This window comes from Arvicanthis niloticus, chromosome 20 (genome assembly GCF_011762505.2).
Source record: "Arvicanthis niloticus isolate mArvNil1 chromosome 20, mArvNil1.pat.X, whole genome shotgun sequence".
In the NCBI taxonomy this organism is placed as follows: Eukaryota; Metazoa; Chordata; class Mammalia; order Rodentia; family Muridae; genus Arvicanthis; species Arvicanthis niloticus.
The window spans coordinates 26,931,640-26,953,642 of record NC_047677.1 but is presented as its reverse complement, the minus strand read 5'-3'; the positions used below and the strand labels follow the sequence as shown (position 1 = coordinate 26,953,642).

General features: G+C 48.2%; 1 protein-coding gene across 1 annotated transcript; it reads left to right on the top strand.

Annotated features, from left to right (window-relative positions):
• Window positions 1-1,379: 1,379 nt before the first annotated feature.
• Eif4ebp2 (eukaryotic translation initiation factor 4E binding protein 2) lies at window positions 1,380-20,856 on the top strand. The gene is made up of 3 exons (XM_034523951.2): window positions 1,380-1,779; window positions 14,556-14,741; window positions 15,426-20,856. The coding sequence occupies exons 1-3, from the start codon at window positions 1,635-1,637 to the stop codon at window positions 15,455-15,457; spliced, it is 363 nt and encodes a 120-aa protein (XP_034379842.1). The 5' UTR covers window positions 1,380-1,634; the 3' UTR covers window positions 15,458-20,856.
• The last annotated feature ends 1,147 nt before the right edge of the window (window positions 20,857-22,003 follow it).

Sequence of the window (22,003 nt, the reverse complement as noted above, 5' to 3'; positions counted from 1 at the left end):
AGCTTGTGTCAAGTTAAAAAGAAAAGAAAAGAAAAATCTAGCCAGGACTCGTTGAGACAAGAAAAATCTAGCCAGGACTCGTTGAGACAGGGCCTTCACTGAACTTTGAGCTGGGTTGGAAGCCATCAAGCCCCAGTTATAACCCCAGCCTCTGGTCTCCACAGTGTGGAGATACTTCATATATGGCCTTGGGTTTTTGTTTTTTTGTTTCTGGCTGTTTGTTTGTTGGCTTTTCAAGGGCTATTCTGACACTCACCCTGTAGACCAGGCTGGCCTCAAACTCAGAGATCTACCTGCCTCTGCTTCCCAAGTACTGGAATGTCTGGACTTAAAACATTTTTTAAAAAATGTGTATGATGGGATTGAACTCAAGTCCTGATGCTTGCTTGCACAGTAAGCCATCTTACAGGTGGACCCATCTCCTTATCTTGTACTTTCAGTAGTTTTCTAGACAGTCTCTTGTATCCCTGGGTGACCTCAAACTAGCTGTGCAGCATAGGTGGCCCTTAAACTCCTAATTATCCTGCTATTTTCTTGTAGTGCTTTGTCTGCTTGTAAGTATATGCATCGTGTGGGTGTGTGCCTGGTGTTGCAGACATCAGAAGATAAGGTAGGTCAGATTCCCGGAATTGTAGTTATGGATGGTTCTGAGCTACCCCAAGTATGCTAGGAACCGAACTCTGGTCCTCTCGGTGCTTTGCAAGAGCAACAAGTGCTATTCCTCAGAGTCCTTCACTTTTAACCCTTAGTTCATCGTGCATGCATTGCTTTTATTTAATAACGAACAATTAAAAGTAAAATTTTATTCCTTGAAATGATTTTGATTACATTTATTTATTTATTTATTTATGGGCGGGCAGATGGGTGCTCATGGGCTGAATCCTATATGGAGAAGTCAGAGGATAGCTTGCCAGAGTCTCCCCTTTCACCTCGTGGCTTCTGGGGGTGGAACTCAGGTCTGCAGGCTTGGTGGCAAATGCCTTTCTTTACGCGCTGAGCCATCCTGCGGGCTCCCTAGAGTTATACTTTTAATGGTTAGATATAGATGGGAAACTGAAGTAGGCACCAGGAAAGTACTGTTAGTTGACACACACACACCACTAACAAGTTTTCCCCGCCTGCCTCAATCACCCACACTCAGCTTCGCTTCGCCCCTATTCTGTTCTTCTGAGTTTAGTCCCGCCCCTCCAAGTCCCGCCCTCCACACCCTAAGACTCCACCCTTCACCACTTCCTTTTTCTCGGATTTCCGGGTTCACCTTCTGCCTCTAGCCTTAGTCGGCTTCAGCCCGCCCTCAGTTACCCGCCCACTCTCCCCGGACACGCCCTCTAACGTCATGTCCGGCCTCCATATTTCCCTCCCTCTACTACCCCTTGCTCCCGCCTTCGCCCGCTTCCGGTAGTCATCGTTGCCGCTGCTGCCGCTGCTCCTGCTGCTGCTGAGGCTGCAGGCGGAGGCCGGAGGACCGGGCGGCGGCGGCGGCGGCGGCAGCGGCGGCGGCGGGAGCAGGAGGGCAGCGGGACGACCGAGATAGAGCGGGCGAGCTGAGAGCCGAGCGCCAGGAGCCAGAGCCGCCCGGGCCCCGCCGCCGCCGCTGCCGCCGCTGCACAAAGCCGCGAGCCCGCGCCGGAGCCATGTCTGCGTCTGCCGGCGGTGGCCACCAGCCTAGCCAGAGCCGCGCCATCCCCACACGCACCGTGGCTATCAGCGACGCAGCGCAGCTACCTCAGGACTACTGCACCACGCCCGGGGGGACGCTGTTCTCCACAACACCGGGAGGTGAGCCGCGCCCGGCCTGCCCGCCATCGCGCCTAGCGCGTGGCACTGCATGCTGGACCAACAGCTTCCTCTCCGCCGCGGACTGTGTGCTGTGCTGCAGACCGTGCACTCTGCACGGCGGGGCTAGCCTATGGAGCTGTCCTACGGGCTTGGGGGAGGGAAGTCGGGGAAATGGATCTGGCGCGGAAGCGTAAGATGATTTGTCTGGCGGCGCTTAGAGTCCCGAGTCGAGGTTGGCATGCACTCTGCATGCCTCGCCCAGTGTTAACCTCCTTTGACAGCATTGTTTACTTTGTTGGAGGAGTCATCACAGGTTGGGGGGAGCCCCGGCTCCCACAAGTGGGGCGTGTAGAATAGCTCCTTTGGTTTCCAAGAAGTTGATGGCTTTGGTAGAGGCGCTGTCAGATTTCAGACCAGGGCTTTCGAGGAGCGGCTTTGAAGGTGCTTTGTCAACCAGCACACACTAGTCGGGTTAGGTTGCTTGATCCTAGGGAAAGGACTTGTAGAGAGAGAGGCGGTGCAAAGGGTGGGGAGGGGGTCCTGAAGTTGCTTTTTAAAAGATGGCCCGGAACTGTTTACTGTCACTGGAGAAGAGCACGTTGAATTGGTCACGAGAGGAGGAAGCGCAAAGGTTGTTTGTCTTCTTTCTGGGCTGTTCTCTTAAGAGGGAGGAGCCTGGAAAGGGTTCTTTGGTGCCCTAATGAAGGGAGCTGGTTTTCCGTCTCTAATCTCAGAACATTGCCTTCTTTTGGTGACCCCGGGGGCTGACCTTTGGCTAGAGGGTGAAGATTTGGTTTAGCAGCGCCTGCAGTCCATAGATCTCGTATCGATCATGAAGCAGGACTCCTGACCAGTCACTTGCAATTGGGCCTGGCCATCCTGGAATCTTGTGCAATTGGAAGGCACAGAGTAAGGGGACCTTGCCAGCATTAAGAGACAGCAATCCAGAAGGCTGTGTGTGGTGGTTAGGGCAGTGATCTTAGTACTCCAGAAAGGCCAGGAGAATGGTAGTTTAAAGCCAGCCCTGGCTACCTAATGAGTTCCAGGACAGCCTGTGCTACAGTGTCACACCCTGTCTCACAAAACAAACAAAAACCCAACCAAACAAGGAAGAGGGCAAAAAAAAAATAAATAAATAAATAAAAAATAAATAAATAAATCAAAGCAAACATCTAGGAGAAAAGTTGGCAGAGGATGCAGCCAGGCCGGTCTAGAGAAAGGATGGCAGAAAAGCATAAATGCCCTTAAAGACCTTCCAAATGGCCGGGCAAGCGGAAGCTGCACTCCTTAGGTCATGCCGTGTTTAAGAATGGGAAAGACAGCAGAGATCTGGTGGTGAGGGGGCAGTGGTTTTAAGTTGCTGAAGACAGCTTCCTTATCTGGTCTTTTCCAGCAGGTTTTAGTCTTTCTTTCCTCTTTCTTTTTTTGAAACAGTGTTTCTCCGTATGGTCCACACTACCTCGCACCTCTTTATGGGATCCCCAAACCCACGATCCTGCATTATTAGCTCTCTAAATGCTGGGATTTATTGGTGTGTGTTATCTGGTGTAACAAAAATCAGGAAAGATCTTGGTCAGCCCCGGATGGACTTGTCTCCACTTGAACAGATAAAGATACAGAGATTAGTGGCCAGCACTGGCCAGTCAGAGACAGGTTATCTCTGGGAGTTCAAGGCTAGCCCATTGTACACAATGAGTTCCAGGACAGCCAAGGCTACATAGTAAGAGCATATCTCAAAAAAAAAAGTTATTTCTAAGGTGTCAGAGAAAGGTCTGTAATTTACTTCAGAGTTCTTTGTGGTATTGGTCAGTAAAAAGCCCATGCTTTTAGCAGCTCAGAGCACATGTGACAGTAACAGGTGCATTTAACTCTAATTTACTTGGGGAGGAACCGAACTTTTTAACTGTACATTAATCTTGTTCTCCTGAGAGAAGCTCTAGAGAGGGAGAACTCTGGTCGTATTTCAAACACCAAGCTGCTGTGCTTTCACAAGTAGGAAAGGCACGTAGTCTGTAAGCCTTGCCTTAAAGATAGAAGCCGTCTTGCCACTTGAACGAGTTGTGATGCTTGGGAAGGTCTGCTGGGAATAGTCGTTCTTACCCTTCTGCTGCAGTCACTGCATGCCTGAGCATAGCTCGGCCTGCCTCTCCAGAGCGTCTACACATGGCTGTTTTGTGGGTAGGGTCTCCCTGTCCCTGGAACTCACTGGGATGCCTCTGCCTCCTGAGCAGTGGCATTAAGGACTACCATGCCCGGCAGTCTTTGGATTTTGATGAAATAGAGCTTGCTTCCTGGTTGTGAGGAGATAGCACTGTAGGGGTTAGAGCTGAGCTGTGGTGGGTTTTTGTTTTGTTTTGTTTTGTTTTGTTTTTTGAGACAGGGTCTTATTGTGTAGCCCTGACCAGCCTCAAACTCAGCTGTCCACCTGCCTCTGCCTCTCTAGTGTTGGGTTTATATGCGCCACCATGGCATGCTAAGCAGTCTTTTATAGCACTTAGTTCGGTGATGTTTAGAGATATACAGTGCTTACTGACTTTTTCCCCCTTTGGAATGATTTTAAGGTGGCCTTTATTGGGGCCAGAGAGAGGGCTCAGCAGTTATGCCTTCCAATACTGGGGAAGACCTGAGTTTCAGTTCCCAGCATCCATGCTGGGCAGCCTCTAATTCCAGCTCCAGGAGATCTGAACTTCTCATCTCCCTTTCACCAGCATCTGCACACGTGGCATCTGCCACACAGGTGTATGCTCATTTTAAAAAAAAACAAAACTGGGGCTGGAGAGGTGGCTCAGTGGTTGAGTACTGACTGCTCTCCCCAGAGGTCCTAGGTTCAATTCCCAGCAACCACATGGTGGCTCACAACCATCTGTAGTGGGATCTGATGTCCTCTTCTGGTGTGTCTGAAGACAGCTACAGTGTACTCATATACATAAATAAATACATTCTACTGGTATTGAGGTGTGTGTGTGAGCATACATACACACATGTACTTGTGTGCTGGCTTGCCAATGGAGGTCAGAGGGCAACCTTTGATTTCCTTCCACTGGGGTTTCTGGGATCAAACTCAGGTCATCACACTTGTGTGGTGAGCACTTTTACCTCTGAGCTATCCTGATGCTTCCTACTTGGGAAACTTTCTGCCCTCTGATGCTTTATCTCCCCTCCTCTCACCAAGTCATTTTATCTCAGTGGTTGATAAGGTCTTCAGTGAGTTTTGTGGTCAGCACTTCACCGGAAACAAGACAGCAGACCTAGGCAGGTGGCACAGGCCTGTAGACAAAGAGAAAGGATGAAGAATTCAAAGCTAACTTGTACTAGATAGTTGGGCTAACCTGGGCTACGTGACACTCTGTCTTCAGAAAGTAAGGTATTAAGTGTAGTCCTTGCTCTGCATGGGCCCTGGATCTTGATTTGGAAGGGATGGAGGCTGCTGGTTGGATGGAATTGGAACAGCATAGCAAGTGACTGGCTTAAATTTCAGACCTGAAAACATCAGGCTTGGATCGGGAGTCTCTCTAATGAGAAGGGAAAGGAGTGCATTTCCTGCTTGAGTGTCTGAAATCTCAAGTGCCAAACCCTCAGGGACCATTTCTGGATCGCATTTGATTTGCTGAATGCCTTGTAAGATTGGCCTTGGTGAGACAAGACCCCTTCATTCGGTGGAGAGCCATAGTAACCAAGCCCACTTGGAACGTTTCTTAAAATTCCCCTCTGTGGTCTGAAAAGGAGAGCTGAGCTAAAAGCACCTTTGCGGTGGCATTTTGAGCTGCTTGTGCTGGTGTGAGGGGATTCTGCTCGTTACTGAGGGATAGGGAAACTTGCTTCATTTTCTCCTGTCTACCTGTGGAGCCATGGTTGGTGGTTGGTTTATCCAGTAGAAGCTGCTGCTGCCACCTTCACGGAAGGTGAGTTTGTTCCAGTAGTAGAGTTTTCCTATATACCAGTCAGGGTAGCTGGAGAGCCCTGATGAGAGCACTCTGTAATTAAACAACCCTGAGACCAAAGAAACTAACCTGTTAGTAATGTCAGTGGGTAGCCTCAGGTTCAGTAGTCCTGGGGGAAGACTGCCTAGTGTCTTCCTCTGGGGAGTAGGCAGAGCTATAGTGACCCATTTTAGCCTTCCTCTTTGCTTCGCTCCCAGTCTCATTCCAGCTATGGAAAGAACGCTGCATGTAGGAACAGAGAGCCACCAATCACTGTGGCCTGAAATCCGTGGCTCCTGCCTCTCTGCTGCTATTGGTGTCCTAGGGAGAGTTGCCAGAGGACCATTGGAAGACTCTGGAAAGAAATGAGGCCTGAAGAAGGGAAGACATCCCCCTTTAGACTCGAGTGAGCTGCCTCAGAAGCATATTGGGCCCTGCTTTTTCTGCTGATCCTTTGTTGGAGGGATAAGCAGTGCTCTTAGCTTCATCTCTCAGTTTGGCCTGTTTATTCTGAGCCAACAAAATGTCTTTAACTTCAGTTCTCTTCTATTTCTTGTGTGTGCTCCTGTAGGCCCATGCAGAGGTCAGAGAAAAACATTGCTTCCTCTCTACGTTTCCCCATTAGATGTGGTCTGTCAATGATCCTTGGGCTTTGGTGGCTTTGGCTAGGCTAACTAGTCAGCACCTTCTAGCAACTGACACCTCCCACCCCAGAAAACAAACAAACAAGCTCTGGGATACAGGCTACCCAGAGCCACACCCAGCTTTTACGTGGGTCCTGGGGATCTGAACTCAGAACCTCACACTTAGCTTTTATTCCCTGAGATATCTCAGTTCTTTAACTTGGGTCTTTAGCTACAGCCCTCCATTATTATAAGTGAGAGATGCACACATCACATTGCTTTGCCTTGTTATCTGGGGTAAATGGCAGCTGCTTGCTTCAGTAAGATAGACTGCCACGGAATGGCATTCCACAGCCTCAGCTGTGTGCTCACCTGCCAGGGTGTCTGTCCTTCAGCTCTCCTGATGGATGTGGAGGGACTGCCTTGCAAGCCTGGGGAAGGCCCAGGTCATATCAAGGCAGCACTAGGAGAGAGGCGAGGGGTGACAGGGAAGGTAGCCCCTCCTCTGCCAGCCAGCCTTCAGAGAACAGAGAAACTGACATTGGCCAATCAGCCAAGCCTTTTCTAGAACTGGAGTCTTAAAGGCAGCTTCACAGAGGGATTTTGTATAGTTGTGAACTCTGTAGCTTAGTAGTTTGTATGTGTAAAGCCTTGCAGCTCACAGGAAAGTTACTGTAGAGAGCCGCTCCATCTGCTGAGTGGGAGGGGAAGGGGCCTGGGTCCTGGGTGAGTTTGCTGGTGAGTGGCAGAGCATCCTAGCCACAAGGCTATAGAGTGAGCAAATGCTTGTAGAGAGTTTTGCCTCTCTGTTTCTAGGACCTGGGCTCTGTTGAGACTTGTAGGTAACACCGTTGCTTTTTTTTTTTTTTTTTTTTACTTTAATATATATATATATATATATATATATATATATATATATATATATATGAGTACACTGTCACTGTCTTCAGACACACCAGAAGAGGGCATCAGATCCCATTACAGATGGTTGTGAGCTACCATATGGGTGCTGGGAATTGAACTCAGGACCTCCGGAAGTGCAGTCAGTGCTCTTAACCTCTGAGCCATCTCTCCACTTGCTTTGTGCTTGTTTTTTTTGTTTGTTTGTTTGTTTGTTTTTGTTTTGGGGACAATCTCAATATGTGTGTGTATGCCTGGTTGGCCTCAAACTCAGATCAGCCTGCCCCTGCCTCCTGAGTGTTGGAGTGAAAGGCATGAACTGCCACACCCAACCTTACTTTGGTTTTTTGACGTACCCTAAAAACCCTGTGTAGTCATTACCAGCATCCAGTGGCACTTTCTTGTAATTGTTGTCAGCACTTGGGGTCTGAGGTCAGTAGATCACAAAACAGTATAGCAAAGGCCTGGTTTGTTCCTTATCAGATGTCAAATCAACAGATGTCCATCCTGAGTGTTTGGTTGTCTGTGTGAGAGAGAGAGCCATGCAGACATGAATAACTGAGTGTGTTCCTTTGCTGTGCTTAGCTTAGGGTTTAAGACCTGGACCTCCCTGCTTGATTGACTCACTGATTGGTTGATTCACATTTTTGTGACAGGATTTTTGCTAAGTTGCACAGGTCAGGCTTGCAACGCACTCCGTTGCCCAGACTGACTTTGAACTTTCTCCTTGGACTCAAAGTAGCCACCAGCTCTGCGAAAGAACCTTCCCTCCAACCCTCAAGCAGGGTTTCTCTGTGTAACCCTGGCTGTCCTGGAACTCTCTGTAGAACAGGCTGGCCCTAAACTCACAGAGATCCTCCTGCCCCTCCCTAGTGCCACAGCCACAAGACGGAGAGCCTAGGTTTTACAGACTGCCTCGCCTGGTTCTTAGGCCATAGCTTGAAACTAGAAGCTCAGAAATGTTTTCATGTTTCCATTTTAATATTGACTATAGATTTCTGTGGCAGATGTCCTGACAAATGGAATTCTGTTCATTTCGGTGAGAAATTTAAGAAAGCAAAAACCTCAACAAGCAAAAATAAACTGGTAAATAAAAATACAATTCTGGTCCTGTGGCTTCCTGTTATCTGCACTTGAAGGTCTCCATCCTTATATAGATGTGTATTTGCTTTTCTTTTCTTGCCCAGTTCTCCTGGGTAGGCCCCTCCATGTGCTGGGTGTGGCACATTGATCTTAGAGAGAAAGCAGTTTCCCAGTCTCCTAAGTATCTTAGCTGTGGTTCTTATAGGTGCCTTTTCTACTAGAAGTTGAGGAAACTGACTTCTGTTCCTGGTTTGTTGGATGTAATCATCATGAAAGAACGTTAGGGGTCTTTGAGGACCACAGCTCAAGGCCTCTTGAATACTAAGCACTCTGGCCTTTGAGTGACCCTCTTGGCCCCAGATCTTTTATTGAGGTTATCATGTGACTTGTTTTTTATTCTTTAAGGTATATTCCAGTAATTGACTTGCCAGTGTCAAGTCAGCTGGTGCTCTGGCTAAATCAGCCTGGGTTCTGGGTGATTTTAGGTTTTGGTGATAATCCTCTTGGGTTGGATTTGTGTTTTCTCCTCATGGCTTGCAATGATGGGTAGTTAGTACTTAGTTAATTATTAGCATTTCCAAGACTTCAGCCTGGGAGACTCACTTGCACTTTGTCCCATGTATTTTTGTGGAGAACATTTGTTTCCGTGAGTGTTCATGTCTAACCAGTAGTGGGTGCTTTAGCAGAAGTACTGCTGGACAGGAGAATCGAGTGCTGACTTATTTCCAGAGATGCCCTAGGCTGGCTCCATTTACAGGTCAAGAACCGTTTTGGACTTAGTATGAGCTGGGTTTTGTTTTTCCTTTTTGATTTGAGACTAGGTCTCTTGTAGCCTGCTTGCGCCAGAAGTACGTAGCCTTTGGTGACCTTGAATTTAATATCCTGCCTCTGCTTCCTGAGTGCTGGGATTACAGGCATGTGCTACCAAGCCTGTTCATGTCTATGCTGCGATTGCACCAGGCTTTGTGCACGCTAGGCAAGTGAATACCGGCTGAGCGCTATCCCCTGGCCCCTGCTATTAGCATTAAAAACCACCTGATTCAACTTATTTTGCAACCCAGACTGGAGGAAACCAGATTTGCCTGAGTGCCTGTGTTAGTTATGCTGTCCTGTGTCTCCTGTGTCACTATGACTTCAGTCTGTAAAGAGGACTGCTCTCCAGTGTCTCCCCAACAATGGACCTTCCTAGTAGGACCCAGCCATTCCTACCTTGCCGCACAGTGATCAGATGGGGACCATCCTTGAGTACTTGTGTTTGGAGGCCTTGCTCCCCGTTACTGGGACATGGTAGACCATCCACAGAACATTGGAGGTCCCCATTTGCCACAGCGCTTAGTCACATTATGACAAAAAGCCTCAAGCTCCACTGTGCCTTTATAAAAACAGTTATATAAACCAGGTTTTATTAGTACTTAAGGGATTTGGTGGCTATGCAAAGTAAAATGTTGTTTGGCCACCACTAGTCTCCCGGGAGCTTCTGGCTTAGGCAGCTGTTAGTTTTCTTTGGTTTGTGAACCACAGAACTTTTTAGCAGTCTATTTATTGAGGGCCTCTATGAACAACAAATGTTTGTTAAAACTTTTTCCTCTGGGCTCTCTGGTGCAGGCAGACAAAGCTTCCCAAGCTGGGGATAAGCTACATGTAGTCCCTCACATGGTTCTGCATCTTCTGTTACAAAGGGGTGGGGAGGCCCAGCCTTCTGGGTGCATTAAAGTCACTGGCTGCTGGTTGTCTGTTTCTGGCTTCTTGGCCAGCTTTACAGCTAAGGATACCTCAGGGCTGGAGGGAGGGCCCAGTGGTTGAGAGCCTGTATTGCTTTTGCAGAGAACTGGAGTTTGATTCCCAGTATTCACATCAGGTCCCTAACAGTGGCCTGTAACTCCAGCTTCCAGAGACAGCACCTTCTGCCTTCCTTGGACACCTGCACTCTTATGGACATACCTTTATACATAAATATGCATAATTAAAGATGAAAAATACATCTTAAAAAAGGATCCCCATAGACTACCAAGGCTGCTAGCCAAGTGCTTGGTTGTTGTTGTTTCATACAGTCTGCCTGTAGCCCTGGCTGGCCTGAACTTCACTATGGAAATCAGGTGCTGGGATTAGAAGAATGTGTCACACTCAGCCTGTTTCCTTCCTTAATTTTAATTGTTTCTCTTTCTTCTGTTTTTGAATTACACACATTATTGGTGTGTGTGCTGAGGTGCATGTGTGGAAGTCGGAGGGTGACCTTTAGAAGTCATTCTGTCCTACTGTGGGGGCCAGGGATTGAGCTCCACAATTAAGGTTTGTACGCCAAGTGCTTTTACCCACTGAGCCACCTTGTTGGCTCTTGTTTCTTTTAAGTGCCTTTGCCTGCCTGCTTCCCCATGCTGGAGTTGGGGTCGAGAGCATGCCCAACAGCGGCCGTTCTCACTGGGCTCAACCTACATCATTCAGTTGAGCTTGAAGGACCCTTCTCGTGGTCTCTGCTGCCCTGGCAGTGTTGGTCCTGTTCTGTCAGGAACACGAACACAGTTTCTCTGTGTCAGCCTTGCTCATGCTGTGCCAGGCTCTCCACCCAGTTAGTCTGCAGTCCACACACTGCACCCCTACAACTTCTAAGTGTGCTAGACAGAGTTCTGTGAGTTCAAGGCCAGCCCAAGTGACAGGGTGAGACCCTGTTTTCACACACACACACAAAGTACGTCTTCAAGTTAGTGTGTGTCCCAGACATGGGCTATTTCAATTTTTAATAGATTGTCTTTGATTCTTTACAGTAAGCACAGATATATACCTATTAAGAACTAAAAGAATTTTTTCCTGGTAATTAACATTTTTCTTAGAGTAGTTGGTTCTTTGGAATGGCCACATGCTTGTCAGTCACTAACATGCTGCTATTTTCCCCCCATGGGGAAGGTAACTACCAAATAAGTAAATTTTTTTTCACCTTAAAATTCAATAGTTTGTTCTGGCAGGGTAATAAATCGGCTCAGCAGTACAACTAACTAAAATTGGTCAAGACTTGTGCTACAGGGTGTTGAATGGCTCCAGACTGTTGGGTGGCTGTTGAGGTGGCACAGCGGGGAAGGGGCTTGCTGGCAGACTTGAGCTTCTTCCTCAGGATGCACGAGATAGAAGGAGAGAGCAGACTTCTCCAAGTTGTCCTCTGCAGGTGTTCGTACGCACTGCATAGATAGCATTTGTGCCCTCAGACACACACGTGTGTATGTACACGCACGCGTGCTAAATAAATAAAAGGCGATTTAAAAATTAATGTTAGAAGAAATTCAAGACACCCTAAGTCAGTGGAGAGGCACTGTGGATAGCTGAGGAGATGATGCACACAGTAGGGGTCAGTCCAGGCTTGCATCCTTGGGAGCAATCTTGAGATTCATATGGAACTCTAAGGGACCTGAAATAGCCACTTGATTGTAGAAAATAAAACTGCAGATTTGGACTCTCAGCTCCTGATTTCAAAACCTGTGGTTTGCATTTGCATTTATCAGTGGGAAAGAATGAGAGGCCAGGACTGCCCAACACACACCAGCACACCTGCGCTCTCTCCCCCTTCCCTCTCCCACTTCTCCCCTCTCCCCAGTAAAGCTGCCACAGCAGTTTAGCTGGGGCCTCTTCAGCAGTGGTGCCTACAGTACAGCTGTGTGGATGTGGACCCACAGCTCACAGGTAGAGTTCCTAGAAGATCAGGCAGCAGAGCTCATCACCTCCGATTAAGTCATTTCTTAGATTTGATATCAAAAGCACAAGCAGAACAATAAATATAAATTGGATCTCATACAAATGCCAGGGCCGGCCGGAGTCTAGCATTTAGGACTCAAGTGTATGGGGGGTGGTGGAGGAGGGTGGGGGGGACAATGGCCATTACTATAAGTTCTGGGGCAGCAAGGAATTTAGAAACATTTTTTAAATTCTCTTTATGGGGTTGGAGAGATGGCTCAGTGGTTAAGACCTTTGCTCTTCCAGAGGTCCTGGGTTCAATCCCCAACAACCACATGGAGGCTCACAACCATCTGTAATGAGATCTGGTGCCTTCTTCTGGCCTGCAGGTATACGTGCAAGCAGACCGCTGTATACATAATAAATAAATAAATAAATAAATAAGTCTTTTTTTAAAGGGAAGAAAGAAATAAGAAAAGACCCCTGATATATACAAGCCTTTTTATGTATATACATATATACTATCAGTTTTTTTAAAAAGACAGTTGGGTTAGATGTTGATTGCTTACCTATAATCTCAGCATTTAGAAGGCTGAGGCCAGCAGGGCTGTATAGGGAGGTTGTGTCTCACAGAGTAAAACGATGTGGGGGCTGGGTAGATAGATGGCTCACCAGTTAAGAGCACTTGCTGTTCTTGGAGAGGATCTGGACTCGGTGCCCATCACCCATGTGACAACTCACAACAATCCATAGGCACACACATTATGCATATACATACATACATACATACATACATGCAAAATACTCATTTACATAAAATTTTTGTTTAAAAAAAAAAGCATCGGATCCCATTACAGATGGTGGTTTCTGGGAATTGAACTCAGGATCTCTGGAGGACGAGTCAGTGCTCTTAACCACTGAGCTATCTCTCCAGCCCCTGGATTTCATTTTTTTTGTTTGTTTGGTTTTTGTTTTTTTTGTTTTTGTTTTTCAAGACACGGTTTCTCTGTGTAGCCCTGGCTGTCCTGGAACTCACTCTGTAGACCAGGCTGGCCTCGAACTCGGAAATCCGCCTGCCTCTGCCTCCCAAGGCTGGGATTAAAGGCGTTCACCACCACTGCCCAGTGCCATGTTATTTTTTTATGTGTATGTCATGGGCTCATATTTGCAGTAGTGTGTACAGATATCAAAGGACAACTTTTGGGGCTGGAGAGATGGCTCAGTGCTTTGAGAGCACTGGAAGCTCTTCAAGAGGACCTGGGTTCTGTTTCCAGATGGTTCATAACATCAGTAACTACAGTGCCAGGACATCCAGTGCTTCTTGACTTCTTGGTACATTCAGCATATGCACACATACATGCAGGTAAAACACTCATACGTAAATTAACAATAAATTTTGTTTTTAAAAAGACAGAGTGTTGGACTCACCAGGCTCTTTCCAGCATATGAGACCTGATATTGAACTCAGATGCCCAGGCTTGGCAGCAGGTGCCTCCACCTGCTAAGCCAGCCTTCAGGTCCATATTAAAGGAGGATGGTTCTGTCTCCCTAGGGAGGAGCTCAGCCCCCAGGCTTCTCTGGGTAGTCTTCAACAGAAGGTGATCGTCTACTTTTTCACATACTTGTTTATTCTTGCTTATTCCTTCAAGTTTGCCTTGATGGGGACTGGGGAAATGGCTCAGCAGTTAAGAGCCTGCTCTTCCAGAGGACCCAGGTTCAATTCCCAGCACCTACATGGCATATCACAACCGTCCGTAACTCCAGTTCCAGGGGCTCCAACACCCTCATACAGACATACATTTAGGCAAAACACCAATGTACATAAAATAACAAATAAGTGAATTGTGTTTTTTTTGTTTTTTTTTTTTTTTTTTAAACAAAAACAAAAACTCTTTGAGGGTTAAGTTATTGGTCTGGTAGGTAGGTAGCTGAAATAAGATTTAGATCCAAAACCCCAACCCAGGTTAAATTTCTTTAAAAGAAGGAGTAGGAAGAGAAAAAGAAAGAAACAAGTTTGTTTTGAAGATTGAAATGTTAGGATATTGGTCGTAAATGCAAGAGGGCTGGCTTGTGGAGTTTGAAGTCTGTAGACTGGCTGGCACACAGCAGGAGTCCTATGGGAGGTGAGGTAATATGTTGAGTGAACAGAAAGAGTGTGTTGGGGGGGAGGGTCGTAGCTTCCTGGAGGAATTGGTGCTGAAGAACCAGTAGTCGTGTTTCCCAGGAGCAAAGCTCCCTACCCTGCTCGTGGGGAAGAGGGTAGACTCTCCTCTTGGCAGAGTTGACGCCTTTTAAGAATTAAGTGGTATTTAAAGGAATTTCTTGGTGGCCAGCTGATCTTTGCTTGTCTGCCATTTCTCTTCCTGCATCCTGCTGGCAGAGTCCCCTTCACTCTGGGACATCCCTTAACTTCTGTCGGCTCCCAGAGCAGAAGTGCCAACACTGGGCTGCATCTGGTGGGTATAACCTAATTGCATTGGTCCGCCTGAGAATATATCGGGGCCTCTGAAAAGGACTGAGCCACGGTACAGCCAGCCTCGGTGTTCATTGTGTTGGTGCCTTCGTTTATTTGAAATTCTCTGTTTTTCAGGAACACGAATCATTTATGACCGAAAGTTTCTGTTGGACCGTCGCAATTCTCCCATGGCGCAGACCCCACCTTGCCATCTGCCTAATATCCCTGGAGTCACCAGTCCTGGCGCCTTAATCGAAGACTCCAAAGTAGAAGTGAACAACTTGAACAACCTGAACAATCATGACAGGAAGCACGCAGTTGGTGAGGGGGGAGGGAGGACACTGGGGTGGACTGTCAGTGTTCTGTAGAGTGGAGGTGTTGTTTCATTAGAGCACAGCAGAGCTCAGTCGGATGGCTGATGTTCTCCTGTAAACATGTGCTAAAATGCTTTCAGTGTCTACCTAGTTGCTTGGGGAAATACAATCAAATCAGGGGATGGAAGCCAGATTTATGCTCAGTGCAAGAATGCAGGAAGCAGAGACAAGCAGATCTTTGTGAGGCAGCCAGGGCTACACAGATGCAGCATGTCTTTTAGAAAACAAATCAGGGTGGTACCCCAGAAGTGCATTAGAACCATGCCTGCAGGCAACTTTATTTTCTAGGGATCGCTCTTACGTAGACATGACTATACACATGCCGCCCGCCCCCTCAACCTCCTTGAATGAACCACTATGCACATGCACACATACACCCCAACAGCCTTAGAAAATAAACATGACCAGGTGCTGGTGGCTCACACCTTTAATCCCAGAGGGATCTCTGAGTTTGAGGCCAGCCTCAAATTTAGTGAAGTATTGTTAATTAAGTATTGCACTCAGGAGTAGGTGTCTGAGGCCAGGAAGCATGGGACAGATTATTAGTTTGGCCCTTTGCAGGTTGAGAAAGACATGGTTTGCTTTGCTGTTTTGTTTTGTACCAAACATACATTTCTTTCCTTCTAACCAGGGGATGAGGCTCAGTTTGAGATGGATATCTGACCCTGCTGCAGTGTGGAAGGAGGCCGTGTGCACCTGACTGGACCAGTAGGAACACGGTGTACAGAGAAGCTCCAGTCCCCTGCCCCCTCTGGGTGCCAAATACTGGGAGATGTGCTCCGTCTGACCACATCTTCCCGTCTCCTGTCCTCTGCCCAGTTAAGGTTAGCTTGATGAATAAGCCCATGGATTAATTATTCTGTGGAGCTGACTGGTCCGCAGAGGAAAGCAGTCCCTGGAGCTCCTGGTCATTTCCCAAGAATCTTCCTGCCCTATTGAGACTTGCTCCAAGTCTAGGACGGTCTCCAAACAGCACCTCTGCTTTCGGGGTTGGGGGTGAAGGATCTTTAGTGTCCATTGCTGTTCCTGGGCTCTCTCTGTCCTTCCCTGCAGCCTACTGCTGCTGCAGTGCTGGCTGTGGGGGAATGCTTGTCCTCAGCACTGGAGCACAACTCCTGTACCACCTGCACCTCTAGCTGCATACCTGGGACATGTGACACCAGCCTCCCTTTTCTCTGGGAGGAAGGCTTCTGTCTTGTCTTGGCTGTAATAGCTTACCCTCCGCCCCCATTCCTTTACCTAATTCATTGGCACGGGTATTTTTTTAAGCCCTCCTGAAGGGACCCCTTGGTGACCAGCTGGTCTTTGCCTGTCTGACATTCTTTCTTACGTGCATCCTGTAGGCAGAGTCCTCTCTGCCCTGACACACCCCGTGACTTTTGTCTGCTCCCAGAGCAGAAGTGCCAACGCTTTGGCCTCTACTGGTGGGTACAGCCTGGTCACAGTGTCCGACTGAGAATCTATCAGTGGCCTCTGAAGAGAACTGAGCCATGGTGCAGCCAGCCTCGGTGGTCATGGTTTTAAAACCTGACCTTAGTAGGTTTGGTGTCCTGCAGGTTACTATACCTTGAGTTTGGAGTTGACTTCCCCATACATCTCTCCCCTGCTGTGGGTCTGCTTTGTGCTTGGCTGCCGAGAGAGACTCATGGGCTGAGACAGTGCATTCCTCTAGGTCCGCCCTTCCCATAGTCCGTCTGTCCTTCTCTCCTCGATCTCTTTCCTTCTGGTTCTCCTACCGGGCCATTTTCCAAATCTACATCAGAGATGCCTCCCATGTTGGTATCTGATAATATCTGTCTCTCCTTATCAGAAGAGAGACCTTTTATTTTTAAGATGACTACAGACCTATTTTTAGATAAGTTTTCAGTACAATTTTGAACTGCGACTTTTTTAACAAAACATCTTCCAGTATTGGGAAGGTTATTTAAAAAAAAAACAAAAAAAACAAAAAAAACCCCCAATGTTTGTAGGCAAATCTGCTACTGTCACCGTCCTTTGTCTCCCATAGCTCCTTCTGAGCGCCTTCCTGTGCCCTCCAGTTTTGGGGGCTATCTGGAGTATAGAATGGGTGTTTTGTGGAACTGGACCGGTCTGCCTTGCCATGAGCTGTTGAAGAAAACTCCTCTTCCCTCCCCTCTCTTCCTTCTTTCTCGATCCTCTCCCCTGACCCCCACCCCCCACCCCCAATCCCACTCTCCTGGTACTGTGTGTCCTCATGGAGATCCCAGGAGAGAGGCTTCCAACAGATAGGCTCATCCATTCCTTCTCCTCCTAAAGGAAGACAGTAAAGCAGGGGTGCCCTGGGAGCTTCTGGTTGTATTGGACGCCTATACTAAGCCCTCTTAGTAAGATTTCAGGTCCCCATTGGCTGGGAAAGAAAGCTGGTTTTGTTTTGAACCGTGGAAAGACCCTCTTTTGTGAAGACTTTAGTTAGGACAAAGAAAGAAAGGACATCTTCAGACCTTGGTTCTGGTTTCTGCTACACAATGTGAATAGCTCAGAGTGCAACCCTCTGTGACGGTCGCTGTCTCAGGAATAAGCTGGGGGTCTCCAATGCTTGGGGATTCTTGGAGTCTCTAAGGTGATAATCACAAGAGTTTTATTTCTCTGTAAAATGTATCTGTTGTGTTTTTAATTAAATTCCAAATTTCATTTCCTATGGAGTCTTGGAGAAACTTAAGCTGTGCTATCTATCATTGGGCTAAGAAGCTTGTTCAGGACCTCACTCGTACCTGGGAGCTTGATTCTTCGGGAGCAAGGCTCATGAGTCTTCACACACTGGCGGTGCCTCCTGTGGACTCTGAATTCTGCTGATGTGAGGAGCTTGTGAGAGAAGAGTGTCTGCTTCTCACTGAACGGCTATCTGCAGCAGAGCGGCCTCCGCCTGGACCACAGCTGGGAATGGATCTGAGACGTGGGCGCACAGCAAGGAACTGTTTCCCTTTTCTTGCCATCTTGGGGAGTCTGCATGTGCACCTCCTCTTGCCTCAATCAGTGGACATTTTTTTTGGAGTGTCACTGCATGGTGCAGGAGCCTTCCAGCCTTGGGTCTCTCTCTATCAGGACCCTCACTTCCAGGTCCGAGCCTTGTCCAAAAGCCGCCACTACCCGTTCTTTGACCTCCATAAGTCAGCAGTGTAAGATAATTGCACAAGACAAGAACTAAGCTTCCAATGATGGTGTCTTTATACACTAGCCGTTCTCTAGTAAGCAGAGTCCATTGGGGGTTCACCTCTGGGAGCATACAGAGCCTCACAGCTGGAGCCTTACGCCTCCCACCCCCACCCCCTGTGAGTGAGACTGGTGTTGACATCTTAGTGACAGTCTGTGCCCTTTCTCTGTTGTGGGGACAGCAGCCTCCATGAGGAAGAGCCTCCCTCCAGCGTCCAGCAGTGCTCTCCCTTGTGAGCTCCTGACCCTCCTGTTCTGCTGAAGTAGGTACTGCCTTCTCTGGGGCAAAGGAGTAGAAAAGCTGGCAGGGTTCTGTCCTGCTTTTATGGCTTATCTGTTGCTGTGTAGAAAGTTACCTGCAATGGTAAGGGTTTTTCTCGGGTGGGGTCAGGAGCTGCTGAGCATGGAGACTTTAGCATAGGCTCTAGGGAAGACACAGGTAGGTTGTGAGCAGGGGCTACTCTTGTCTGGAGCTAGAGAATTCCACTTTTTTGTGGCCATCGGAATCCCTTTATTGGTCATCCCCCCGCCCCCCATGGGTCTCTGGGGTAGATACTGTGTGGGAACACCCTGCTTCCTCCTGAATGGTTGATCCCAGAGAAGGAGGTAGAAGAGGAAAGTTGCAGTGCCTTTAATCGCCACGCCCTAAAAGGAGGAAAACAGGAGATGAGGGAGGTGGAGGCAGTCACAGCCAGAAGCTAGTGCTCATTGCTATCAGAGCAGCCCTCTAGCTGGGACCAAGCAGGATAGAAGACAGACTTCTACCTGCTTGTTTTAGGGAGAGGTGACAGGAAGTGAAGATTCCCAGATCTGCATCCTCAACTGCCATCTTCTCAAGAATGCTTGCTTTGCAAGTCTCTGAGGCATTCTCTTTAAGCATTGCTTATCACTTCCTTTTCCCTTTAGCAGAGAATTGACTAAAGGAGTTGTGGGCATTTCTGTGGCGCTACACAAGCCTTCTTAGGGGAGCAGCCTTGTCAGGCAGGTAACAAGATGTTAGATATTAGGCTCCTGAGCTGCAGAACAAGCAGCAGTTCCCTTTCCCTTCTGGTGATGGTATCAAAGCCAGGTGCCACGTGAGTTGGTGCATTGGCCAAGGTCTCCCGCCCAGAAGCAGCTTCTCTCTCTCTCCATAAGCCAGGAACATCTGAGAGTGCACATGACTGGCCTGGCATGCAGCATGCAGAGTAGCGTATTGCCTCCTGGGTGCCTTGTTGGAAGTGTGCTCTTAAGAGAACCTGTAAGAGAAGCTTGAGGTAGCTCACCAGTGCCTAGCACCTCACAGGACATCTGCTGCCCCCTAGCCGGTCTCGCCATCCTTAGGTGGAAGCTCTTGGATTGGTGCACAGTCCTTCAGTAGCGGTTTCTTTCCTGTAGCCATACTTGCTTTAGCGTGCGTTTGGGGTACTAGTGGATCGTGGGTTTCTTTCTGATCTGACGAGGGGCAGGAGATGGTTTGGGTACTGTCTCCTTGGGCTTCTCAGACTTTCATGGTTCAGTTGGGTTCCACTGAAAGTCCAGCCAGCCAGCTCGTGTACAAGGCTCTGGTGTTGGCAGCCATGTATCAGGGAAAGAACCTTCCCATCTCCATCTTGAGCGCTGGCTGCTTGAGGGAGTTGGGCCATAACCCTTCCCCTCCCCCTAGAAGGAAGGCACCGCTGTCTTCATGTAGTTCAAGTTCTTTGGTGTGTTTTCTGGACTCTGTGCCCACGGCAGCTATTTATTAATCTGCGAAACTCAATCACTTCCTTGTCACAGGAAGGTGGGACCTTTCCTGTAGTGGGGGAAACACCATTTCTTGGGGAAGAAGGTTCTGTCTGAACTTGGAGTAGGGCATGGTTACCCCCAGCTCCTAGCCTCTCAGCTTTTAGTAATGGGAATTGGGGTTCCTGCAGTTGATTCGGTCCTTCAGTGCTTAGCAGTGTTTCCTGCTCTGGTAATGGGTTTCGACGTGTGGCTTTTTGGGTCTAGCTCACAGAAACGTGACTGAAGACTATAAGGATGACAATGACAGGTCCTCATTTTTCAGTTGATAAATCAAGATACCTTCCCCACCCTCTGAAACTAGCTTTCCTTTAGGCAGGTTTAGGAACTTGGTACCTGTTGGCAGTCTTCAGGTGGTCCGCAGTTTCCCCCTGCTTGCTCAGCTCTTCTTGTAGCCCTGGTGGCTATACTGCGTGCCCAGTAGAAAAAGTCGACAGCGCTGGGAAATACTAATGGATGCAGACTTCTGTTCACGTTGTGAGGTGGGAGGGTGGCAGCGAGAGGCTGAGTGCCTGGTAGACACATGGTTGTGCTGCTGTTTCCGCAGGGAGCCCCTGCCAGGGCTTCAGACCCAGACTCCATGAATCCAGCACAGAATGCCCACTGTTGCTTCTATGTCCCACCCTTCCTCCATTTTAGTCTTTCGAAAACTGCCCAGCCCTGACCTTGGTGTTATGATTGGAGAGTGGGACAGTGGGGACACCAGCAGGAGGCATGGGGATCACACAGGCTCACATCAATGCCTTTGCCCCACTTAATGGCTGCAGGCCATCTCCAGTAATTCTTAAGGTGACTTGAAGAGCCTCCCAGGACACCAATTCCCTGTTGTCCATCTTAAGCATCTTTGTGTTTTCTGATTACCCTTCCTCGGCTCACTGCTGCAGCCCCAGCCGTGTGGGATGGGGTTTCAGAGGCTGCCAGCGCTTTCCTTGGCCTCCCCTTTGTTCCTCTGATGTGCTGTCCCCCCACCTCCTGTCAGTCACTGTCAGCAATGCCATCCTAAGACCGTGTGTGATTCTATGACCAGTTTGTTTTCACTGTCCTGCCAAACAAGCAGGCATTTGGAACTAGGAAAAAATCCTCACCAACGGTTGCTGTTACAGTTTAATAAAGACCTTGAATACTGACTTAGTGGTGGTTTGTGGTGCTGGCCATTGAAGCCTGCATTTCTCATATGCTAAGGGCAAACTACCATGAAGACAGCCTGAGGTTGGTGTATTAATGTTTTTGTTTTTGAGACAGGGTCTCACTGTAGCTCTTGGCTGGCCTAGAACTTATGGAAACCAACCTGGTCTTGATCACTAAGAGATGCAACTGCCACTGTCTCCAAAGTGCTAGGATTAAAGGAGCATGCCGCCACGCCCAGCCTCTTGGTATATTGATTTTCTTTCTTTTTTTAAATTCAGACACCATGTGTGTAATTCTAATTGGCTGGAGACCAAGGCAGAAAACTGCTGGGAGTTAAGCCAGCCTGTATCAGACACACAAACAAAACCACAGAAGTGTGCAGTGCACTGTGGCGGGTTATTCACATTTGGGGAGTCTTGGCCTGTGGTGGCCAGGCAGAATAGGTGTGTGCCTTATGTGTCTACCCCAATGGAGCACTGTCCTTCTTTTCCTGTGAGTCTAGGTGCAGGAGCTTGGTGGTATCCGAGGAAACTCTTCAGTCAGTGTCAGTCCTGAAGCCTCTCCCTGCCCTTACTGTAGGGCCTAGCGTCTAAGCTGTTCTGTAGGACCCTGGCCTCTGGCTTCTCTTTCTGTGGACAGGCCACAGAAATGAGGCCTACCTTGTCAAGACAGTGTTGAGATGGCTCAGCAGTTAAGAGCACTGGCTCCCCTTCCAGAGGTCCTGAGTTCAATTCTCAGCAACCGCCATGGTGGTTCACAAACAGCTATAATGGTATCTGATGCCCTCTTCTGTTGTGTCTGAAGACAGCAACAGTGTGCTCATATACATAAAATAAGTAAATCATTTTTTTAAAAGATAGTGTAGAGGCTTGGTTGCTGGGTCAGCCTCAGTTCCAGCCCTGCTGTTCAGGAGCGTGATTCTTAGATCTCTCAACCTCTGGTCTCTTATCAGGATGAAGAAATCATTTTATAGGTTTTCAGATCAGGAGCATCTAGTGCTGGCACAACTGGTTCTTGTAAAAGAACTCAAGTGGTACACACCCCCTTCCCTTGGCTGAGGCAATATGCAGGACTGTGGGTTCCTGACCAGCATGGGCTACACTGTGAGACTCTAATCAAAACTGCTTTAAGCTCAGCTGGGTTTGA

Bases quoted from the DNA above. Each gene is read 5' to 3' on its own strand.
- Eif4ebp2 (XM_034523951.2), top strand. From the start codon at position 1,635: ATGTCTGCGTCTGCCGGCGGTGGCCACCAGCCTAGCCAGAGCCGCGCC. The intron at 1,780-14,555 runs GTGAGCCGCGCC...TCTGTTTTTCAG, and splicing joins GTTCTCCACAACACCGGGAG to GAACACGAATCATTTATGAC. The intron at 14,742-15,425 runs GTGAGGGGGGAG...CCTTCTAACCAG, and splicing joins TGACAGGAAGCACGCAGTTG to GGGATGAGGCTCAGTTTGAG.